Consider the following 24949-nt stretch of genomic DNA (forward strand, 5'->3'; position numbering starts at 1 on the left):
TGCATTGTCATTAATTGGACCAAATCTCTGTCTGCAGCCTCAGGGCTGAAGCACACAAATATATTCTAAGCACTCATTTCGGTGGCAACCTCTGAGGGTCTGCAGTGTTCACAAAGCCAAACACCCTTGATTCTCTCCTCTTCCAGTTTACATAATTAGGAAAAGACAAAAGGGAAGACAAAAGTAGCATTTGTCCTGCTTTCTCAAATTAAAATTGGGCACTCCTGCTAAATACCCAAAAGGCACCAGATCCTATCTGATCTTGACAGTTAAGCAGGGTGAGCTTTGGTTCCTATTTGGATGGGAGACCACTAACAAATGCTAGGTGCCATGGACTGTATTTCAGAGGAATGAACATGCAAATATTCCTTGCCTTAAAAAATCTTTTGGAATTTATGGATTGCCATAAATTGGCAACTTGATCACATATACATGTAGAATTTAATTGTGGGAACGCTGTATTGTCGAAGGCTTCCATGGCTGGAATCACTGGGGCTCTAGGTTTTTCAGGATATAGGGCCATGTTCTACAAGCATTCTCTCCTGTGGGAACTGTTGCCACATCACATATTTTGAATATACCTCAGGTTAGGATCCCTAGCTGTTGGGGTTTATTGAAGCCCACACACACTGTTTAACAAACAAATGCCATAGGCAACAGATTCCAGAGGGGGGCACCTGTATCCCACATGTAAAGCAAATATTGTACATCTACCAATCAGATCTATTTTTACACATTAGTACTGAATGTGGTTAAATGAACTCAATTCTCTTGGATTTCAATGGGCTAAGATATCACATGTGTGGACCCTGAACATACTGTCTCCTCGGTCCATGTCTGACCAATCTACTGCACAGGATAATATAATAATATACTTTATTCTGATCTATCTCCCTGAAGGGACTCAGGGCGGATTACAGTACACATATATGGCAAACATTCAATGCAATTAACAAAGACAGACAGTACATAAACAGAGGTAAAGGCTTCCCAACTTTTTCCATCTCTGGCATCTGGACCGGCAGAAGACATTATCAAGACAGCACCCTCTTTGTATTATATGCACATTCCTATTTCATGTTGAATAGATTGACAACTGCATCTTATTTTTGACAAAGTAAAGGTAAAGGTTTCCCTTGACATTAAATCTAGTTGTGTCTAACTCGGGGGGGGGGGGTGGTACTCATCTCCATTTCTAAGCCAGAGAGCCAGCATCCATAGACACCTGCAAGGTCATGTGGCCGGCATGACTGATGGAGCACTGTCTGCTTCCCCCCGAAGCAGTACCTATTGAACTATTCACATCTGCAAGTTTTCGAACTGCTAGGTTGGCAGAAGTTGGGCTAACAGCAGGAGTTCACCCTGCTCCCTGGATTAGTACCACCAACCTTTCAGTCATCAAGTTCAGCAGCTCAGCAGTTTAAGTAAGAGGCAATTGTTCCTGAAGACCTCACACTAGGTAGGCTACAGGTCATATATAATTTGAATGACACCATCTCATCATTACTTCCTGTCCCATATCTACCACCTGAGGCAGTTATCTTGGTCTCCATGATGGAAGAGACAGTTGGTCTTGTTATTGTACTGTAATGGTTCTTTTTTTTTCCTTCACAGATTCTTCTCAAGAAGACTAAGTAGCCTGAAACAAGCTGTACACATTATGCCTTTTCCTTTTGTGTCCCTGGTGTTGCTACCATTGCTAGGTGCCTTCAAGTCATTTCTGACTTATAGCTACCCTAAGGACATCCTATCATGGAGTTTTCTTGGCAAGATAACCTTTTCTTCTGCCTGTCACCCGACACCTGCAGCATTGACCGACATTAATGGATTGCTGTAAGAATAATGAGAGCAGCAGGAAAAACATTACAGTACTGTTACGTACCGTGTAATTAATATATTTCAGCATGGCATTCCCTCCAGTGTGAGCATGGTATGACTTCCTGATGAACAAATTGTGCTTAGATGTAGTATATGTATGATACGCATATTCTATCTGTAACATCTACTGTTTCCAAGAAGCCATGCAGCAACACAATTCATGCATGAGGCAGACTTTCACCTACCTATTATCAAACTGAGTCACATTATTCAGATTCTTGCGATAGGTCTCTAGTAGCACCCATTCCGCACAACCCGGTGGCACCTCCATGGGAGGAAGAGGACTGGAGAACTTGAACTGGACAGTCCATGAAGAGCAGAAAGAAATGTAACAATGAGGCAGATAGCTGGCATTGGACACTAGCCAGTTGACACTTAGGATAGCATAGTCATGCAAGTGTAAAGCACCACCTGTGGAGGTAGAAAAAACAGGAAGAAACAGGGTTTGAATTGTTTGAACAGTATATGGAGAAAGAGAACAGAAGATAGAAATCCAAAGCTTTGTGTGTGTGTGTGTGTGTGTGTGTGTCAGGAGTGACATGAGAAACTGCAAGTCGCCTCTGGTGGAGAGAATTGGCCATCTGCAAGGACATTGCCCAGGGGACGCCTGGATGTTTTGATGTTTTACCATCCTTGTGGGAGGCCTCTCTCATGTCCCAAAGCCGTATCAATGATTAAATCAATGGCTGTGATTAGATGAGCCAGACAAAATTGAGATAATGGTTCACACAGCATGGATTAAGTGTTGAAATACAGTTCCATCTGACTTGTCTTGTTCTACTAACTACTAACTGTTGCACAGGACTATATATAGGGATTACCAAGAGAACCACTTCCCTCTAGCATACATTCAAAACATCTCAAAACCTGGAATAACCTCGGCAACACAAATCCAGAGCCTGGAAAACAAGCACTAATTGAGACACCTAATTTATGCAACTCCAATAGACATTCTGCAAGCAAGTGGGATTGTAGTAATCCAGTAACAGATATTAACCTGAGCTGATCTTTGGGTGAGAATCCACTGGGCAGGCTGTGTAAACAGCATGAATCTATATCTATTTAAACTATCTATACAGAAGTATAAAGGTAAGACATTCACACTATCTCTGTTAACACATGACTCTTTCATTTTCTCAAGTGCTCTTCAGAATGAATTGTTCTACATTTTGCAGAGTACTAAGTAACAGCTTTCAAACAGGCGATAATACGAAGAAAAAAAACAGAATCCATTCAACTTCAATTACCAAAACCAAATGGAGCTGATACATCTTAATCAGAGCTCTGCACACACTGATTCTTAAATGGAAACTTGCCAGAAGACATTGAGACATTTTTCTTGCATAGACTGCTCCAAATGGCCTGGCAGCCCACCATCCTGCTAAGTTTGCTTTCCTTAACAGAGTGTCCTTCACATCGTTTCAACTACAGTTCCTATCACTCCAGGTAAACAAACAACTTTGATAACGCTTTTTGCATGACCATGATATGTAACTTGTACACATTTATTTACATTAGACAAAAATGACCCACCCACAACTTGACTATGTGTTTTTATTTAAATTAATTTGGTTATGTTACATTGAAAAAAGTTGGTAGGAGTTCATTTTTGTCTAACTGAGTGGAAATAGTGCTCTTTCAGCACAAAAAACACCCCCCTCCAAATGTTTGTTATTTTCCCTTGGGTTTCATTTTGACCTTGATGTGTCTTAGAACAGTGTTTCTCAACCTAGGGGGTCATGACTCCTGGGGGGGGGGGTCACGAGAGGGTTCCAGAGGGGTTGCCAAAGACAATGAGAAAACATATATTTCTGATGCTTAGCAACTCCTTTGGCAGAGAAGGCTGAAAATCTCTCCTCCTGTCCTCTTCCTTTTTGGAAACAGAAGGCAAATCCTCCCACCAGAAACCTTCCTCCGCCGTGATTGGGTGGCCTCTCAGCCAAGGGGAGGGCTGTTTTTGAGACTCCAACTAGGGAGGGAAGAGTAGGCATGCTTGCCGCATGGCAGCATGGTACACATGTGTGGACGAGGGAGAGCATGCAAGGCTGGAGGGAGGCTCACGCTAGTGAGTCCCTTCACGCCATGGGGATTCTGTGTGGGAAGTTTGGCCCAATTCTATCGTTGATGGGGTTAAGAATGCTCTTTGACTGTAGGTGAACTACAAATCCCAGCAACTACGACTCCCAAATGTCAAAGTCTATTTCCCCCAAATTCCACCAGTGTTCACATTGAGTATTCCTGCCAAGTTTGGTCCAGATCTATCACTGTTTGAGTCTACAGTGCTCTCTGGATGTAGGTGAACTACAACTCCAAAACTCAAGGTCAACGCCCACCAAGCCTAGTATTTTCTCTTGGTCATGAGGGTTCTGAATGCTCTTTGATTGTAGATGAATTATAAATCCCAGCAACTACAACTCCCAAATGACAAAATCAATCCCACCAGTATCCAAATTAGGGCGTATTAGGTATTTGTGCCATATTTGGTCCAGTGAATTAAAATGCATCCTGCATATCAAATCTTTCCATTACGATTCATAACCGTAGCAAAATTACAGTTATGAAGTAGCAACAACAATAATTTTATTGTTGGGGGTCACCACAACATGAGGAACTGTATCAAGGGGTTGCAGCATTAGGAAGGTTGGGCAAAGTATGATAGCTGGGACCCTATGGATAGCTGGAACCCGTACACTGGTTGTGCAACGCACATCAGAATTAATGAAGGGAGGTCTGTTTGGACTGCTCCCAGCTCCTGGGGCTGCTTTTTTCGAAGTGTGCTGGTGGCCAGGGAAGGTTTTTACAAGGCCCTAGTGCGAACAGAGCGGCAAGAACTAGATTCTCACCACACAAACACACACACACTTCCCCTCTTCTTGTGCTTTCCCCCGCCCGCTTTCTGACAGTGGAGGAGCTGAGGCTCCGGGAGGGCAGGACGTGTGAGCTGTAGACCCCTCCTCCTCCCTCCCTCGCAGCTGTGTCTCTCACTCGCTGCGCTGTCTTGTGCACGTGTTCCCTTCATGAATTCTGACCCGCGGTGCGCCACCAGCCTAGGGTCCCAGCTATCATACTTTTGCTGAAGGTTGAGTACCATCTTTCGCAAAACCTTGTAAGATCCCATCATAAGCAGAGCAAAGCAAGAGGGGAGTTGTATGACTCTACTGAACTGTGTTTATGTGAGACCAAGGGCTATATGGCTGAAATGAAACAACATCCATAACAGGTTTATAAAGTACACCTAGCAGGTTGGGCCATTCTCCCTTTTTCCATGTATAGACATGACAGAGCAGGCCCAGTTAGGATCCTTACCTTTTGGCATCTTTTTTAAGATGCTGAACACAGCACTTTGATCAATGAGAGGTTTAGCTTTGAAGAAATGCATGCTGGGTGGAAACAGCCCTGTCTGCATAGCTTTAGCCACTTCCATTTTCTTGAGCTGCATCAGCTTTTTGTTGGCTTCCACTTCTGTTTTTCCGAGCACAAGGTTGCCACCTGTACGGCGGGCATTCTCCTCTTCTATTAGGGAGTCTCTGTCCTTCAGAATTGGAAGGGGAAAGCAAAGAGAAACCCAACTGAAAATGAGGATCACTTTCCAGCCCATTTGAGTGATCTGAGTCATTGTTTGAAGAGTACACCTAGAAAACAGAAACAAATGCAAATATTTGTTAAAATAAATATAACAATTCTTTTCAACACAGGAGGTGTTTGATGAGGTCTAATAACAACACTCTTTTCAAAAACATATTCTCCACAAGAAACCAAAACATTTATGATGGGAGAGATTTGTGTGCACCTTATGTGGCTCTTAGTAGCCCATGGTGGCCCGTGGGACGTGACAGAATCTCAAAGAAATTCCAAAATTAATAAAGATAGCTACAAAAATATTATTTAAAAATTCCAAAACTCTGATCCTCCAGGTGTTTTGGATGTCAGCTCCCAGAATCTCTAATCATTGACCAAAGGGGCTGCGGCTGCTGGGAGTTGAAGTCCAAAACACCTGGAGTGGGAATCACTGATCTGGTGTGTTCAAATGCTATTTTATCCTCCCTACCCTGAAGGAAAAAACAATTTTAAAGTGCCCAGATATGATGAAAGATGATTTCCAGTTTCAGGAAATTACATACATAGAACCCTTGTGGGATTGCAACATTTATTATATACACATGCAACAAAGCCCGTAGGCTTATTGCTAAAGTATAACATTATTACAAAGTAGGAAAATTACTTCTTTGGATTACAATTCACAGAACCTCCTATCTATCAAGGCCCCATCTACACTGCCATATAATCCAGTTTCAGAATGCAGATTAACTGCTTTGAACTGGATTGGGTGATAGTATGATAGCTGGTAGTCAGCCCTCATGGTGCAACACTGTTTCCGGAGCGCTGCTTTGGAAATGCTGTTTGCAGAATGGGGGGCAGAAGGATACCAGTGAAGTAATGTAGCCGATACAGGACACAGAAACCACCACAGAATCCGTGGAAGTATACCAGTGAACACACAGGGATAACACTGAATGGATTTTAATTCTTTATTGAGAAGTGATAAACAAAAGTTTGGGTAACACATAAAACTGAAGTGGGGAGACGGTAACCCACAACCTGACTCCGGACTAACTGTAACAGTGAACGAATTGTAGTTCTTTATTGAGAAGTGATAAACAGTGGTTTGGGAAACACATAACACTGATAGGAGGAGATGGTACCCCCCCCCCCATCCAGGCTCCCCACAAACTTACAACACTCCTCGTATTTCCCCCGTTCTTTCTATGCTTCCTTCTAAGCCAACAACGCACTACCTTCTAAGCCAAAGTGCCTCCATGTCTCACTCCGCCCCCTCTCACTCTTCCCCCTGTGCGACCACGTGGTCGGACACGTCTTCTCTTATTCACAACCGCTGTTGGGGAAACAGCGTAGCCATGAGGACTCAGTACCAGCTATCATACTATCACCCTGGATTGTATTTGTCTACACTGCCATATAATCCAGTTCAATTCGTTAACCTGCATTCAGATGGGACCTCAGAGATTCTGGAGGCTTAAGTGGCAAGAGTTGAACTACTTAGACTGGAAGCCCAGATTTCCTCAAACTTTAATGTACAGGTCAACACAATACCTACTAATGACATATGCTAAAGGAGGAGGACAGTCACCACTTCACTGAACCTTTCTCCCTCTAATCCTATTATTTTTACTGTTACTTCTTCCTCATGTTTGTTCCACATTCTTGCAGATGGGAATCTGATCCAGGGGCAACATACTTTGGGGGAAAGTGGCTCAGGAAGAAGAATTATGCATTTATAGAAACAACACTCTGGTGGAATACAAATAGTAAAAGAAAACCTGACAGAAAATAGCCAAATGGGTTACTTACTGCAGGCTTGTCCTTTCTTGAATCTAAAGCTCAGTACACTAACAGGGCTTTTTCACACACAAAAAGGTGGAACCCACTTACAAACATATAGGCAGTTTGACTGGTGTTAGGAAAACATTCTCATAATAAAGAACAACCTTAACCAACCAGTTTAAGTTCCTGTATCAGAAGTTTGGCTCTAAAACTAATGATTGGATCGCCTTTGTGATTAAGATGCTGCTTCATTGGTCATGCAGAAGAAAAAGAAAAAAGAGGAACAGGAACAGAGGTAAGGCAATATTTGTTTTAAAACACCGGAGACATATACTTACAGTGGAAAGAACTCAAACAAGTGGTAGCAGAATGGGCTGGACTCACTCCTTTTCTTTCTCTTCCTAGGAAACTGCTGGAAAGGGACAGGTGATGGCCAGAGCTAAGTGCCTGCAATGGGCTTTGAGCAATAGTGCCTCATCATGCTACACAATGAGCATCCCACTTGAAATCCGGCAGATTTCTGGGGCTTGTAGTTCAGGGAGAGGCCTTTAAAATTCTCAGTCACTGAGGTCTTGGGCCTCACTAAACTACAAGACCCAGATTTTCTGTGGTTTTGGATTCCTGTGGTCATTCTGTGGTCACGGCTCCCTGCAAGCACAGGCAATGTTCAGACTGGCTAAAAGAGGATCAGGACATCCGTAGCAATACCAAGTGCTCATTTATAAATTGATTGTCCTCCCAACCCTGTTACATGCCTACAGACGTCACACTCAATTCCTGGAATGATTGCATCAGCATTGCCTGAGGAAAATCCTGCAAATCTCTTGGGAAAAGAGGGAGACAAATGTCAACATGCAGGAAGAAGCAAAGATCACCAGCATAGAAGTAATGCTCCTAAACCATCAACTCCGCTGGACTGGCCACATTGGCCAACTGCCTCATCACCATCTCCCAAAGCAGTTACTATACTCCCAACTCAAGAACAGGAAACAGAATTTTGGTGGACAGGAAAAGAAGATTTAAAGATGGGCTTAAAGCTAATCTTAAAAATTGTGGCATAGACACCAAGAATTGGGAAGCCCTGGCCCTTGAGCGCTCTAACTGGAGGTCAGCTGTGACCAGCAGTGCTGTCGAATTTGAAGAGGCACAAATGGAAGGCGAAAGGGAGAAACAAGCCAAGAGGAAGGCATGTCAAGCCAACCCTGACTGGGACTGCCTTCCACCTGGGAACTGATATGATGTCCTTACTGTGGAAGAACATGTGGATCAAGAATAGGGCTCCACAGTCAGCTACGAATCCACCACCAAGACCCTACACTTGGAAGGCCATCATACTTGGACAATGAGGGATCGCCTAAGCAAGTAAGGCTAGGAAAGTGAGGAAAGTGGGGTAAGAAGAAAAAGTAGAAAGAGAGAGACAATGTGGTATTGTCCTTTGAGTGCTGGACTGGGAACCTGGGAGACCAAAGTTTAACTCCCTGCACAGCCATGGGAACCCACTGGGTGACCTTGAACAAGTCACACTCTCTCAATCTCAGAGGAAGACAAGGATAAACCACCTCTGAATAATTCTTACCCAAAAAACCCCCCACCTATGTGAGAGTAGACTTCCTCATCACACTTGAGCATTTTCCCACTTCAATCCACTTTAAATGCCCTGACTGCCTCCTGCAAAATTCTGGGGCTTGTAGATTAGGGAGGCCCAGAGCAGATCAGGATGAGCAGTTTAAAGGTTCCTCCCTAAGATACAAAACCCAGAATTCTGCAGTGACTGCCTCCTTTAAGTGGATTGAAGTGGGAAAATGCTCAAGTGTGATAAGGCCCCAGATACACAACAACAATAGCAAAGTCCAAAAACACAACGTTTCTAAACTCTGATGAAGTTTCAGGATGGGCAAATTGCAATGTTTACAAGCCCTTAACCAGAACTTCCACTAGAAATAAATACAATTCAGTGTGAGATTGTATAGTTGAACTTGCACAGAATGGGGCTGCGTTAATTTTTACAGATAACAATCTCCTTTGGCTCCACCCCACCTACATTATTGTTAATGCTACAGTTACCACTGCCCGCAGGAGCCCATGGTGGCGCAGTGGGTGTACCGGCAGGACTGGTGACTGACAGGTCAGCAGTTTGAATCCAGGGAGAGCGGCTTGAGCTCCTTCTGTCAGCTCCAGCTCTCTATGCAGGGACATGAGAGAAGCCTCCCACAAGGATGGTAAAATATTAAACATCTGGCTGTCTCCTGGGCAACGTCCTTGCAGATGGCCAATTGTCTCATACCAGAAGTGACTTGCAGTTTCTCAAGTCGCTCTTGACACACAAAAATCCAGCAGAACAGAGGGTTGTTTTTTTTTTTTCTGAAAAAGCCATACACCTACTACTCTTTGTTCTTTTCTATTTAAAAAGAGGAGATGTGGGTGCCTCCCAACCTATTTGAAGATGTAGGCTGCCATTATACTTGTGGGGAGCCTTTTTATGAGTGGATGGAATTCAAAATGCATAACTGTGGGCAGACTTTGTAATTCTAGGTATCAAGATTGCTGCAGACGCAGACTGCAGCCAGGAAATCAGAAGACATTTACTTCTTGGGAGGAGAGCAATTACCAATCTCTATAAAAGAACAGAGACATCACACTGGCAACGAAGATCCGCATAGTCAAAGCAATGGTATTTCCCATAGTAACCTATGGATGCAAGAGTTGGATCCAAAGGAAGGCTGAGCAAAGGAAGAGAAATATTTTTGAACTGTGGTGCTGGAGGAAAACTCTGAGAGTGCCTTGGACCGCAAGGAGATCAAACCAGTCCATACTCTGGGAAATAATGCCCAACTGCTCACTGGAGGGAAGGATATTATAGGCAAAGATGAACTACTTTGGCCACGTAATGAGAAGACAGGAAAGCTTGGAGAAGACAATGATGCTGGGGAAAATGGAAGGAAAAAGGAAGAGGGGCCGATCAAGGGCAAAATGGATGGATGGTATCCTTGAAGTGACTGACTTGACTTTGAAGGAGCTGGAGGTGGTGATGGCCAACAGGGAGCTCTGGCGTGGGCTGGTCCATGAGGTCATGAAGAGTTGGAAGCGACTGAATGAATAAACAACAACTGTGGGCAAGTCTACACTGGCTGTTAAATCCATGGTCAGAACACACCTGGCTGAACGCACTGTGTTGTTGTATTGGCATCCAGCTGGACTTTTCCCATATTCTTTTCCTATTACTGATGTCACACCAAACTTCAATAAATAAGTATGCAAATTAATTTAGCTCTTTTTATTACTGGGTTGCCTTTAGCAATTTGTTTTAATATATCTGTTTTATTGTAAAGTAAAGGTAAAGGTTTTCCCCTGACATTAAGTCCAGTTGTGCCCGACTCTGGAGTTTGGTGTTCATCTCCATTTCTAACCTGAAGAGCCAGCGTTGTCCGTAGACTCCTCCTAGGTCATGCCCCAGCATGACTGCATGGAGTGCCATCACCTTCCCACCACACAGCTCCCTGGATTTGAACCTGCGACCTTTTGGTCAACAAGTTTAGCAGCTCAGTGGTTGAACACACTGCGCTACCTGGGGCTCCGTTTTATTGTAAACAACTTAGATATTTTATAAAACAAAATGTCTATCCAATTTTGATACTCAAGCAGATAACACCTTCATATATTCCCTTTGTTTAGATGTACTGTCATTGTTCCCTTATGGTCTATCTTCTTACTTACTTAGGCGATCCCTCGTTTTCAGAGAAGGATTGTCTTCCAGTGTTCTTGTGGGTCCGTATGTGGCTGTGGAGCCCTATTCTTGCTCTGCATCTTCTTCCACAGTGAGGGCATTGGTTTCCAGGTGGAAGGCAGTCTCGGTCTTGGATGCGCTTTCCTCTTGGCACGCTTCTCCCTTTTGCCCTCCATTCGTGCCTCTTCAAATTCTGCAGTACTGCTGGTCACAGCTGACCTCCAGCTGGAGCGCTCAAGGGCCAGGGCTTTCCAGTTCTCAGTGTCTATGCCAGAGTTTTTAAGGTTGGCTTTGAGCCCATCTTTAAATCTTTTTTCCTGCCCACCAACATTCCGTTTTCCGTTCTTGAGTTCGGAGTAGAGCAACTGCTTTGGGAGATGGTGGTCAGCCATCCGGACAACGTGGCCGGTCCAGCGGAGTTGATGGTGGAGGACCATCGCTTCAATGCTGGTGGTCTTTGCTTCTTCCAGCACGCTTCTTCCAGCAGGTCTATCAGAGGCACCTTGATGGATGCTTGGTGAAATTACTTCCCAGTGCAGCAATCACAACTGGTGGAGGATCACAAAATCTATGACCTTCAACCTCATTCAGCATTTCTAGAGCATTATTTGGGCTAAACAGATTGCTAATCCCTGATTTGGGTATAACATTTCTCACTTGAAGATGGTGGACAGAAACAGTTAAACCCTGTGCCCCTTTCTTATTTTAAGATGTCTTCCATTCTGTTAAGCTACTCCACTTATGACACAGAAATGGTACCCACCCAGAAAAAGCTAACAATGAGCCCAAGATCCTTTTGAAGTTGGCAAAGCCAGGCAAGGCTAGCCAGGGTTGCAGCATTGTTGCCAGAGACAAGACCTCTGAAGATTCCTGCTCTCTGTGACAACAGAAGCCATTTCTGCCTCTTTCCACTCTGACCCCGCTCAGTGGCTCTTAACAATTGCTACCTGCTGGCATGCAAGACAAGAGGCCCGAGGGAGCGCCACACAAAGGCCTCTTTCAGATGATGGGCTTGCCCCAGAGCAGCCAGCCCTGGAAGCAGGCGGAGTGAATAGTCCCCCTCTCCAATGCCCCTGCCTTGCATTTCAATCAAAGTCAACAATCCCTTTGGAATCCCCTCCCCGCCCCTGCTGTTTTTATATTGTGTGCCTTATCCTACCTACCATTTACTTGCTACTAGTTTAAAGGAAATGAATGTTCATATTATTACTAGTGAAAGCAAAAGTTTATGCTGCCCAGGTCAATCAATTACTAACACTTCCTCCAAGATGCTGTATGCAGTCACTTTTATTGCTATCTACTCATTCCACTTTAGCTCTTGATTAATTAAGAGTTTGGACAACTGATCTTTCTTTCCTAAAAGCCTTTGGTGATGGATGCAGGCTGAAGGGGAAAGGGTTGTCTGGGAAGGGTACTTCAAAAATATAACTTTTTGAAACTCTGTTTCACCTGGGTACATTAAAAGAGAGGACATGTCAGGATAAAAATGTTTGTACTATATCCGTGTCTGTGGCAAGTTATTATATATAGCAATCCATACATTCTCAGAGCCCCCGGTGGCGCAATGGGTTAAACTCTTGTGCCAGCAGGACTGCTGACCTAAAGGTTGGCGGTTCGAATTTGAGGAGCAGGGTGAGCTCCCGCCTGTCAGCTCCAGCTTCCCATGTGGAGACAAGAGAGAAGCCTCCTACAGGATGGTAAAGCATCCGGGCTTCCCCTGGGCAACATCCTTGCAGATAGCCAATTCTCTCATACCAGAAGTGACTTGCAGTTTCTCAGTGTTTCTACACACTAAAGTGAGCTTCTGCACTCTACCGTCTTCCAGATGTGCTGACTACTGTCTATAGGAGAGGATGAAGAAGGCTACCCCCCCCCCCCAAAAAAACCAATTTAATTGATATTCTGTGAATATTGAATAGTGGAAGATGGTGAAGGGGAAAAAAGAATTTACCACATCATTCTTTCGTTCTGCTTCTTTTCCAGATGTGATAGATTGCTCTCAAGTCCATGCATTCACTATGGATATGCAAGTCTCTTGAGCCAGGTTGCATCCAGCAATATGAATCACATTAGTATCCCATAATTTCTATGGGAACACATTTCTGGGGTTGTCTCATTTTATCCCCATAATGATTTTGAAAGTAAGTTAAAGTGAGACAAAACCCTTATATAGGCATTTAAAATGTGGGATAATGAATCCAGGTGAAATAGTGAGAAGGACAACAGAATCATGCTTTGTGCAGGGTTTCCAGTCTACATTATTATTATTACAATATCTGCATACATTGATAAACAAACATAGAGTAAAACACAGCCTGCTGCTGTGAGGCCATCCTTCCAATATTCTTTCCATGTGAAAGAAGGCAATGAAAGAGGAGAGCTTTCTTGTAATGATGCCCAGCTTAAAGATAATGACCTGCTGCTAAATTTGGTGTCTTTTGAAAACTTACTGTGAATTTTCCAACATGCTAAACTTTATTTCTTCCAGAATTGACTTTTAAACAAACTTGAACTTTAGAAAATGCTATTATTTATATTCATTTATTCATTATACAGTTTTATTTTGGTTGTACATTTGATTAACTGGATATTACTGGTATTGGTAATGTTAATGGTATATGCCTTCAAGTAAATTCCTATCCTAGGGGTTTCTATGCAAGGTTTATTCAGGGGAGGTTTGTCATTGTCCTAGGCTGAGTATCATCTGTCCAATGTCACCTGAATGGGACTTTGACACCAGAGGCTTAGTCAAGGATTCAAACTACTTCACCATGCTTTCTCATTATTTGTAGGCCTTCCAGAAAATTATCTTTTTAAAGGAAAGTGATAAATTTCATAAACAAATTAAGAAGCAAGGAACATCTGTTTTGACTACTGGAAAGGACTATAGCAATTTATCAGAAATCACTTGTGTAACATCATGGTTGAACAGACCAGGGATTTTATCACAAAGTAATTTTGCGATCTTTCTTTGTTCTGCACTGATAACACTGCAGTATTACTTATGAATACACTTCAAAATGTACATCTGGTACTCTTAAAAAGTACATGGCTTTTTTGCTAGTTAACCTTGCATATATTTACAGGATCTTGCTTGAACACTTTCCTACAATTGAAATGTCACATTGGTTGACTTCACTTGGAGCTTAACATTTACAGAATTGCATATGTATATGTCTATTAACTTATGGTGATCCCATGAATTTCATAGCGTTTTATTGGGAAAGGAATACTTAGAGATGGTTTTGCCAGCTTCTTCCTCTAAATATAGCACTTGATAATTCTTTGGTGCAGTTTCATTTTAACCAGGGCCAGGCATGTAGCCGGGGGAGGGGGGGCTTGGGGGGCTTCACACCCCCCCCCCCCCCGAAATTCTCATGGTGGTCCGCGAGAAAGCCTTACTGGTACATTATTTAAACTGTTATATTTATTCATATCATGATCTGATCATCATGCTTAATATATCTCATATGCATGGGGGTATTAGGGTAACGATACAAAAGGTTTGCTAGGGTAGACCCTCTTTCACTCAGACTTAGCCCCCCCCCCCCCCCCCCCGAATCAAACTCAGCTCTCCCCGAAACAAAATCCTGGCTACGGGCCTGACCATGGCTGACCCTGCTCAGGTACCAAACAGACCAAACAGATTCTGGTTGTGAAGTCTTAGCTCTGCCTTTTCCTCTCAGCTGCTTCAGTTTCCCCTGTTTATAGGTTTTCCCAATAGTGTAGATACCTTCCTTTGTATTAGTTTTTGGGTGAAGCATAACAGTCCCCAGAGGCCAACCTTAGTTGGTCTATTCCATTTCCCTGTATAGAGCTCTTTTCTGGACTCCTCCCTCTTTTCCTACAGCAGAGCTACTGTGACTTAGGCTTGGGATTGTCTGGTAACCCAAAGCCTAGCAATCCAAAAACAGGCATCCTTAGCACCTTCATTCAGCAGTATTTTTATACTAGTAGTCCAAAGGATAACAGAAGCTAATGACCATCTTATGCTTCACAACAACATTTTTTACAGCTTCAGAGTATGTCTTGAAAATATAAACATGGTTGCCTAGCATGCAATCACATACACTGGATCCCAGTCTTTTTTAAGATTAAATCTGGCAGCTTTTAAATGTTAGACTCGTGGTTTTCATAGCCATGGCTGATTTTGAAAAAAATTAAGATGTGAGTTGAAAATTCCACAACTGCAGGGCCTAATTTGTTTCAACTGAGATGGCTTAATGTCTGCCAGGACCGCCTATCCCAGTTAGCTCCTTCAATTAATCAACAAAGAAGACAGCTGCAGACCGCACAGTACAGGCCGACTTGGATCACATCTGGCTTGCAAGCACATTACAGCTACCATGTGTTCCAGTGACATGAGCCATTCATTGTTTTACTTAGTGACCTTCCCCGAGGAGGTTATTGCATAAATAAGCCAGGAAAAAAACCCCTGGCAGTGGATCTATTTCGGCATGGGTGGTGGTGAACTGCTTAAAGTTAGAGCTCTTTCAGATAACTGACACGTTTACTATGCACATCAAAAATGTGCAGCTGTTCCTCAACTGTTGCACAACATCTAATACATTCTATTAAGATGCTGTTTCTGTGGCAAGCAAACTGTATTTTCTGCAGTATTTTATTGCTGATAAAATACTATCACATGGACACCACTCGTCCCCAACTTGCACTTGCAGAATCTATGTAAGTGCTATACAGACTGATTCCATGAATGTCTGGGACACCTAAGGTTGCCAGGTAAAATAAGGGAATGTATTGTCGAAGGCTTTCATGGCCGGAATCACTGGGTTGTTGTAGGTTTTTTCGGGCTATATGGCCATGGTCTAGAGCAGGGGTGCTCAAACTAAGGCCCGGGGGCTGGATGTGGCCCTCCAAGGTCATTTACCCGGCCCTCGCTCAGGGTCAACCTAAGTCTGAAACGACTTGAAAGCACACAACAAGAATCCTATCTCATCAGCAAAAAGGAGGCCCACACTTGCCATTGAAATACTATTAAGTTTATATTTGTTAAAATTGTTCCTCATTTTAATTATTGTATTGTTTTTAAGTGTTATGTGCACAACAAATAAGATATGTGCAGTGTGCATTCATTCATGTTTTTTTTTCAAATTATAATCCGGCCCTCCAACAGTTTGAGGGACTGTGACCTGGCCCTCTGTTTAAGAAGTTTGAGGACCTCTGGTCTAGAGGCATTCTCTCCTGACATTTCCTCTCCTCACCTCACTACCTCTGAGATGCTTGCCATAGATGCAGGTGAAATGTCAGGAGAGAATGCCTCTAGACCATGGCCATATAGCCCGAAAAAACCTACAACAACCCAAAATAAGGGAAGGTCTCCTGCACCTTTAATGGTTGTACAGCACTTGCTGGAATTTCCGTTTCTAGACACGGGAGCCTTGTCCTCTAAAGTGGCAACCCTAAGGACATCATCAAGAACCTTGATTCCACATGACTTGCACTGTTTTCCCTGTCTATGTATTTATTAATTTCAAGGAGGGGGTTGTTCCCTTGTTGTACAGCTTAAGGTTAACCGCCTGGGGGAGAGAGAAGAGGCAATTATGCCTAGGCCCAGAAAGGGATAAAAGGTCCTCCCTTCATATTTACTGTCTCTGCCCTGATCTTGGAGGGAGAGAAGAAAAGGCAAGCACAGTTCCATCATGGCGAGGCCCATAAAGCCCTCCTTCTATTGCAACTGTCAATAGTCTAGCCTTGGAGGGAGAGGAGAACCAGAACTATTCGCTGGAGTTAATCATCCCTCATGCTGCTAGTCACAGATGAAAACTTGGACTCATGAGGCCATGCAACATCTAAGTGGGCTCAATATGGCAAAAAGTATTAATAACAAACAATACACATGCTAGAAGAAACTGTACCAGTTTGCTTTTGCCTGAGCGTATTGGGAAAGGTGAGATTCTGCCCCCTTCTCCCTGCTTCTGAATTAGCTGAATGCAAACTGCTCTTTCGGTTTACACCCAGTTTGCAGTAATTGCAATAAGCTAACAACAAAGGGAGAACTGAGAGGAGGAAAGAAAAACTTTCTTTGAGAATTGGTCAGGGATGTCCCTGTCACATCAAGATGATTGAAGGCTACATATTATTGCCCATTTAGTTAGCGGCACCACAGACAAGCTTTTAAATGAGTCTGTTTAGCGGCTGCCTGAAATATCATTCAATCTATAACAATTAAGAGAGGGATCTCTATGCACGAGGCACTTTGGTCTACGCATCTCTTCCAAATTACATCGGAATGAGAGCAAAATAAAAACCGACAGTTATTGATGAGTTTATATTAACCTTGTCTAAAGCCCTTTGGAGAAATTAAACCTCATCTTAATATTTTCCCTTCTGTGTCAAACGGTGTTAGCGGCACCGAATAGATCAACAGGAATAAGAACAACAGTGACGCCATCAACACCAGCTCCTGGCTGAGGGAAGCAAAAAGATATAGTCTTGAAAAGATAAACTGGAGTTGGCATAGCTTTCACAAATCAGAAAGCTCCTGCCATCCTAGAACTGGGAAGGGAGGTGTCCTCTGGTTTGTTGGCAGGCTCCAGAGGGCTTTGCCGAGGCATTCTAGCTTGACTGATCACAAAGCCGGCTCCCACAAACACTTTCAGGGGCACAGCTGTCCCACCCTGGGGGATGTTCCCTGCGCATTAGTATGTGCAGCAACCAATGTTCATCCTAGACAGCATTGCCAAAGCTCCTGCTGGCACACAGCAGGGTATCTGCATGGAGATCTCCCTCTCTCTCTCTCAGCAAATGCCTTGCAGCCCTACTAAGAAAGGTCAGAAACCCTGAAGGGGAATACTGTATACTGCTGCAGGGTGGATCCAAGGGCACTGTGAGGTCCAGTCCCAGAAGAGTCAGTCAAGGAGACATGTAGATTGCAAGTTGGCTGCTGTTTGTGCCATGGTTACAAACCTGAAAGGTACAGTCTGAGGGAGAGACCCTTGGTTTCCTTCCTCCTGGCAGCTGCCTTTGTCTGTCTCTGTCAGGCCACACACAACAGCTGAGCAGATAAACAACTTGCCACCTGCTCCCACCTCCAACCCCGCCTCTCTTCTAAATCAAGACACATTTCTCCACCCATTTGCCCAAAGCTCAGCCCTTTCCCCCTCCTTCCTCCACGCAAATGTCTGCTTCTACTGTAGCAATTTCCCACTCCCGGGAGACGTGGAACAGCTTTGCGGGTCTGCTCCTAACTCAATGGCTGGAAGTGAAGATTTTGTTTTTGTTCAATTCTGGCATCATGTCCTGGTTTTAGACATGAACTCTCATTTGACATATTTGCAATGAAATTGATGGGACTTCCCTGAGGAAGCCAGTGGAAGAGTTCAGGCAGAAAACTTAATTGGTCCTACTTTGCAAAACAAGTTTGTAGACCCGGAAGCAAATGAGGATGGAAAGCAAGCAGGAGAGCCAGTTTTGCCATTCATGAGCACAGAGCACAGGAGAAACAACTCTATGATCTGGCTTTAAATGTTGTACAGTAGAGCCTTGCAGAATGTTGGATAAGCACAAATGTTGGATAATAAGGAGGGATTAAGGAAAATCCTATTAAATGTCAAATTACATTATGATTTTACAAATTAAACATCATGCTTCACAACAAATCAACAGAAGAAACTGTTCAATGCACAGTAACATTATATAGTAATTACTGTAGTTACAAATTTAGCACCAAAACATCGCAATGTATTGAAGCAGACTATGTTTGATAATACAGAACGTCGGATGAGCGAGGGTTGGATAAGTGATTCTGTATTTGGAAAAGTGGGAGCGAGGGTGCTATTGAGATTTGGGCATCAGACTGGAGTTCGAATCCCTGCTCAGGCATAGAAACCCACTAGGCATATCATAATCTTTTCTCAGCTTCAGAGGAAAGTAATACAACCCCTCTCTGACCAAATCCTGCTAGGAAAACCCCATAAGTTTGCCTTAGGGTCACTATAAGTCAGAAATAATCGGAAGGCTCAACATATCAACGCCAACTTGGAAGAGCGTTACATTTAAATGGAAGGATCGCTCCACGTTCCCAATGTATTTAGGATAAACATTATCTTGCTTGGATGGGAATATTCTTTTTTCTTTTTCTTTTTTTGCCCTCTTGCAGCGTCTGCACAAAGTACAGCTGGGAAACAGGAAACCATATTAAAAATCAATTCTGGAGTTCCAGTGGTTATTTTTGCATCTTGAAGAGTCTTGAGGGAGTATCATCTACCAGTGTTCCTGTATATCTTACCTCTGCACACGTGAAAGAGCCAACAAGTACAACTGTGGCAATGCAGGATATTATGCTTTCCATATGTTAAATTTCTGTGTATAGTTTAGGTATGAAAACACAGAACCCTCCCAAAAAAGTGGCAAGTTTAATTTTAGACTCTTAAAACTCAGCTCCTACTTTATCATTATGCTTTTAAAATATTGTTCAATAAAACCACCAAAGAAACATGAAACGTGAAGCCAACCCCCTCACCTAGCAATTTAAAGGTCAACTAAATCATACCCTCCAACTGTCCCAATTTGGCCGGGACAGTTCTAATGAGTCATTTTTTCAGATGCTTTTGAAGTGGTTAATTTTCTCTCCTCCTCCAACTTTCTGTTTGTCATTAGCTTACATCAGCTGCTGCAAACTGATTTCAAAGTCCGAAAGTGCTGTCACACGCTGGGCCTGTGAAAGAATCTGTAGATAGGACGTGTTTTCTGAGTGCCCAACGGGACGCTGGGGGTGCCTTGGCTGAGAGGCCTTTCGGATTTCCTCACACAAAGTTCTTTTAAAGACTTAGAAAGTTCAACAAAGTTTTTATTGTTGCTTAAATCTTCAATAAATCAAACAAATACTTCAAGGCTTTGAATCAACTGGTGGCTTGCTTAAATCTTGTCCACAAGGGACAGGCAACTCTCTTCAAAACTGTTTCTTCCTCCTACAAGGGAAATCCTTGACCCCTCCCTGGGCAATCTGACTTAAGCTCTGCTGGCGTGGGCCCCTACACCCGGTCCAAATTGCTTTATGGCTGCTGTGAGTGGCCCTTACCAAACAGAGTCCTTTAGTAAATTTCCAAGAAGAAAGAAGGCTTTCAATTCCCAGCGAAGGCTGCCTGTAGAGTTGTGAAACTAAATTCCCCAACAAAGGCTATGCTGTAGTTATCTGTAGAGCTGTGGGACTGGATCCCCCCAGCAAAGCTGTAAAAGACAAAGCTTTCTACAGGTGGAACTGATTCACGTCCTGTACGAAAGGCTTCTCTGTGTGAACTGAACTAGAGGTTCCCCTTTTCCCTCCTTAACCCAGAAAAAGGGGTGGAACTAAATAAAGTAATGATAATTGATGGGTCATTGGCCCTATGAATGCAAACCAAGGGAAGCCACCTTATTGCAAAATGCATGGAACTTCGGAATACATGCAAACACTCAATAGAAAGGAAAAGAAGTTGGAGCTCCTGGTACAGCCGTACCAGCACATATGCTACATACAAAGGTTAATGACAGTTTCAACATTCACGAATTTAAATCAAGGCCACTGTGCTGGGGAAAGCATTTAGGTTTTTCCCTCTGTGCTGGTTTCCATATTCAAATAAACGAGACAGGGCTTTCTCTATTAGCTGTACCTTCATTCTGGAACCACCTCCCATGGTGTATAAGGTTGAATCCAGGAGGCTTCTGGAAAGAGGTCAAATCAACCTTATTCTATCCAGCCATAGTTTTCAAATGTGGCTTTGAATCATGCTTTATATGTATATCATATTATATATACACATATACATTTATTTATTTATTTAATATGTATAATTAGATATAATCTGGTGTTTATTACTCTGTTTTGGGGGCTGTGGCAAGCAGAAAAATGGTTCATAAACACACAAATAGGCAATAATCAAATCCCACACCCTATCCCACCAACCTATTTGCATAATTGTGGAAAACATACAGATACCTGCTATCTATATTGTTTTGTCCTGAAAGGAGAAAAGTAACTTGTCATTCAAATTTTAAACGGAAATGTTGCAGAGGAGAAAAGATAAATTCTGGTGTCATAATATTTTCTCCTAGAGTGCCGCATCTTCCACCCACCACTGCTATTAACACTTCTCAAAATATGGAAGATGATACCGACAGGTCTCCTGCATCACATTTAATTGGCCTTGGGGTCATTCTGGAAATACCTTGGCATTTTCAGTAGGACTATAGTTTGTTTATTTAAAATATTTATAAGCTGCCTTTCAGGGTCAAAACCCTGCAACTCCCATGAGCCCTAAGTAGCTAAACTAGTGGCGAGGAATGATGAATGATGCAGACCAAAAACAACTGGAGGGCTACCGTTGCTCTGTGGTGTATGTCAAAACACAGAACAACAAAAAACAGCAAATTAAAAGTAGATTTAGGGATAAATCATACACACCACAAATTAAAGTATAAGGGGGGAGGGGCGTGGAATATATATGTAAAAATTATGCCCATAAAGCCAAATGTAGAACTACTTCATCTATGAAGAACTGGGACCAGTATTTTGTTTTGTAAAACATAAAAGGGAGATTGCTGTTGCAGAACACAGTTAAATCAACCCTTTGAGTGATAGCCATTTCTGAACACTTGGCAGAGAACAGGATCATTTCACCATTTCACCATTAAAGTTGGAGGAGGAGAGAAAATTAACCACTTCAAAAGCATGTGAAAAAATGACTCGTTGGAACTGTCCCGGCCAAATTTTCAAAACTTTTGAAACTTTCCTTCTATTGAGTCCTGGCAGCTACCTATATTCTGAAAATACCTGTGCAATCCTTGTCATTGCCCTTGTGTTCATATGTAATAGAATTGTTGCCTTGAGCGTAGCAAGACACCCTTCCACCGAGTGTTTTAAAAGATTGCAAAGTATTTTATTCTGTGTTCCTGAATAGTTATAGTTACTATAACATCTGTTTATCCTTATTAGCATGAATAGGATCCCTGGAAAATATTTCTTGATATCTTAATAACTGGTCCAATTGCTATAACAACAACAACAATCTTTATTTTTCACCCACCCTATGTCCCCAGTGGGACTCAGGACAGCTTCCAAAAACAAAAAAGCAAACATTCAATGCCATGTACAATTATAAAATTAAGTATTTACACATAAAATAGATTAAATGTTTTAACTTCATTTAACTACAGTAAAGGCAGATTAAATGACTTTGGCTTTGCGTCAGGAGCGACTTGAGAAACTGCAAGTTGCTTCTGGTGTGAGAGAATTGGCCATCTGTAAGGACGTTGCCCAGAGGATGCCAGGATGTTTTGATGTATTTACCATCCTTGTGGGAGGCTTTTCTCATGTCCTCACATAGGGAGCCGGAGCTGACAGAGGGAGCTCATCCACGCTCTCCCGAAATTTGAACCTGCTCTCCCGGGATTTGAACCTGCGTCCTGCCTGCACTAGGATTTAACCCACTGTGCCATCAGGGGCTCCAGGACTTTGGCTAAAAAGATGTCAATCGATCCATCAGGCATCATAGGTGGTACACTTAAATAGTTCAAATCTGTATAAAAATATAAAAATAAAAATATAAAAATATAGCTCTTCAATAAGTTACATGATCATTGTCAACTTTGTCCACTAGGATGCAATCAGTGATGTTATTCATCTTCCATTATAATAGATTAGTAACTGATTTGTTGCTCTTGGCCCCAATATGTCAAAGAATCTGACAGAAAAATAGATAATGCTATTGAAATAATATCTAATTGATAAAAAAATTATACAAACGATTGGTGGAAGTTTGCAAATTTCCAAAACAATCATGGAGAATGTAGTTCAGTGAGGTGTAACTAGCCCTCCTTCTTAGAACTACAAATCCCAAAGTTCCCTGGGAAAAGCGGGTAACAGTCTCTCAAATCCAGAGTGTAGATTTGCCCTCAGTTTCTGCAGCCCGCAGTCAGGATGACATTTGGTACTGAGTGGATTTTCAAGAACAGATGGCCGGCCTGGTCCTCAAAATACTCCACTAAGCATAAGCTGCACTGGAACAAATGGCACTTGCACCCAGCCGGGCACTCGGAGACTAATATCTTGAAAATGACACATTCATCGTCTCATCGGCAGAGAGCAGAAAAGGCTTATCCCACGTAAACCTGACACTTCCCTGTCAGTCAGCCAAATGATGACCTCGTATGCACAGAGCTTCCTGGTCTCCAAAGGGAGCAATTAATGCCATATACAAGGTCCTCCAGATGTGACAGGACTGTCTGTTCCCACAGGCAGGAACACCACAAGGCAGGGCTGCTTTTTATCTGCCTAAATGTGAATCAAATGTTCCAAGCCAGGCTCCGAACCCAAATAAATATAGGATTACTTTAAGTTTAGTGGGAGGATGTTGCTTACCCAGTTGCCTAGAACTTATTGCAACCTTGGTAGTCATGACAACAATTGCTGCCACATTTTGAGCAGACGAGTATCTGTCCATCCACACAGTCTAAATCTTTCATATCTGCTTAGTAGTCTGTCCCACTGACTTTGGAAAGGACCAAACTCAACTAAATCTGCCCTAAATTCTAGCCTCCATGCTTAAATATTTGACAATTGATTAATAATTTTCACTGGCACCACACAAAGTGGGAATGCCTCCCTAGAGAAGGCTTGCCTGTCCACTTCTTTGCTAATCTTTAGACAAATTGTGAAAACGTTTTTCCCTCTCCACACACACACACATGCGCACACACATAATTTATTATTTTATTTATTTATTTTGGACATTTATATCCCGTCCTATCTCGACCTCCACAGAGGGACACAGGGCGGCTGACAACAAAAGCATAAATATACATCTTAGGTAAAAACAGTATAAAACTTTATAAAAACATCATAAAAACAGTGAAACATTAGAACAATCACCAGAATTAAATCGTCGTCCTACACAAAGTCCATTCGAGTCCATCAGAGTCCATAAAACCAGTTACACAGACAATTAGGCTTAAGGATGGAAATCTCATTCTGATCTCCACTTATCTCCAAATCGAATTGTTGTGTGTTTTGTAGAGGAAAAAGGAAGGCACGGTGGGGTTGCCAGAGTGAAAACTGCATATGGCTCCTCTATTTTTAAGGGTTGGGTTGAAGAAGGAATTTCAGTAGGAGTTGCTTATCAAGCAACTAGATAACAAACAATGCTGCGTTGCTGAAATCCCCTCTTCTATACAACCATTACAGGCATAAGAAACCCTCTCCAGTTTTCACACTGACTCCCCTTGACAACTGTAAGTTCTTTTAAAATTTGTGGGCCAGAGAATAAACATCATGTATTAGTTTTAGTTGGGTCTATACACTTGTCTTCATTTTATACTATGCTATTAGTATTATGTGGTGATTTATGTGGCGGCAAAATGCTTTGGAAGGTTAATTGGAGGATACATATTTTTCAAATAAAAGTATGCATGCAGAATGAAAATCCATCAAGTATTTTGCTTAGACCAAGAACCAATGGATTCAAATCCTTGTTCTGTCACAAAGTTTACAACATGACCCTATCTTGCAAGACTGATGTCAGAAAATGTGGAGAAATCTATACACTAATTTGAGTTCCTTGGAGGAAGGGAATGAAAATATTACCAAGACAGAGGTACTCCTGGTCAGTCAAAAGGCCAAACAGGGCATAGGGTTATAGCCTGTGTTGGACGGGGTTACACTCCCCCTGAAGACGCAGGTTAGCAGCTTGGGTGTGATCCTGGACTCATCGCTGAGCCTGAAACTCCAGGTTTCTGCCGTGACCAGGGGAGCATTTGCACAGTTAAAACTTGTGTGCCAGCTGCACCTGTACATTGGGAAATCTGATTTGGCCAATGCTCTGGTTACATCCCGTATAGACTACTGTGTGCTCTATGTGGGGCTGCCTTTGAAGACTGTTCGGAAGCTTAAAATTGTCCAAGGGCAGCAGCCAGGTGGTTAACAGGAATGGTGCTCAGGGAGTACACAACGCATCTGTTGCGCCAGCTCCAGTGGTTGCCAGTTTGCTACCGGGCACAAATCAAAGTGCT

The 24949-nt window shown here is 42.7% G+C and overlaps 1 protein-coding gene across 3 annotated transcripts in view; it reads right to left on the minus strand.

Annotated features, from left to right (window-relative positions):
- The window catches only part of ADA2 (adenosine deaminase 2), a 42702-nt gene extending 24725 nt beyond the window's left edge, over window positions 1-17977 (minus strand). For 2 of the 3 annotated variants that reach the window (XM_060776686.2, XM_067469289.1), the window contains exons 1-3: window positions 7560-7934; window positions 5185-5510; window positions 2064-2289 (exon numbers count right to left, since the gene is read on the minus strand). In XM_060776686.2, the coding sequence (XP_060632669.2) occupies window positions 2064-2289; window positions 5185-5494 (536 nt within the window). In that variant the 5' untranslated portion in view covers window positions 5495-5510; window positions 7560-7934. Of the gene's footprint in view, window positions 1-2063; window positions 2290-5184; window positions 5511-7559; window positions 7935-17872 lie in introns of those variants that run through there. The other variant, XM_060776684.2, reaches the window with a different exon arrangement.
- Between the last annotated feature and the right edge of the window lie 6972 nt (window positions 17978-24949).

Source organism: Anolis sagrei, chromosome 5 (assembly GCF_037176765.1).
Source record: "Anolis sagrei isolate rAnoSag1 chromosome 5, rAnoSag1.mat, whole genome shotgun sequence".
Taxonomy (NCBI): domain Eukaryota; kingdom Metazoa; phylum Chordata; class Lepidosauria; order Squamata; family Dactyloidae; genus Anolis; species Anolis sagrei.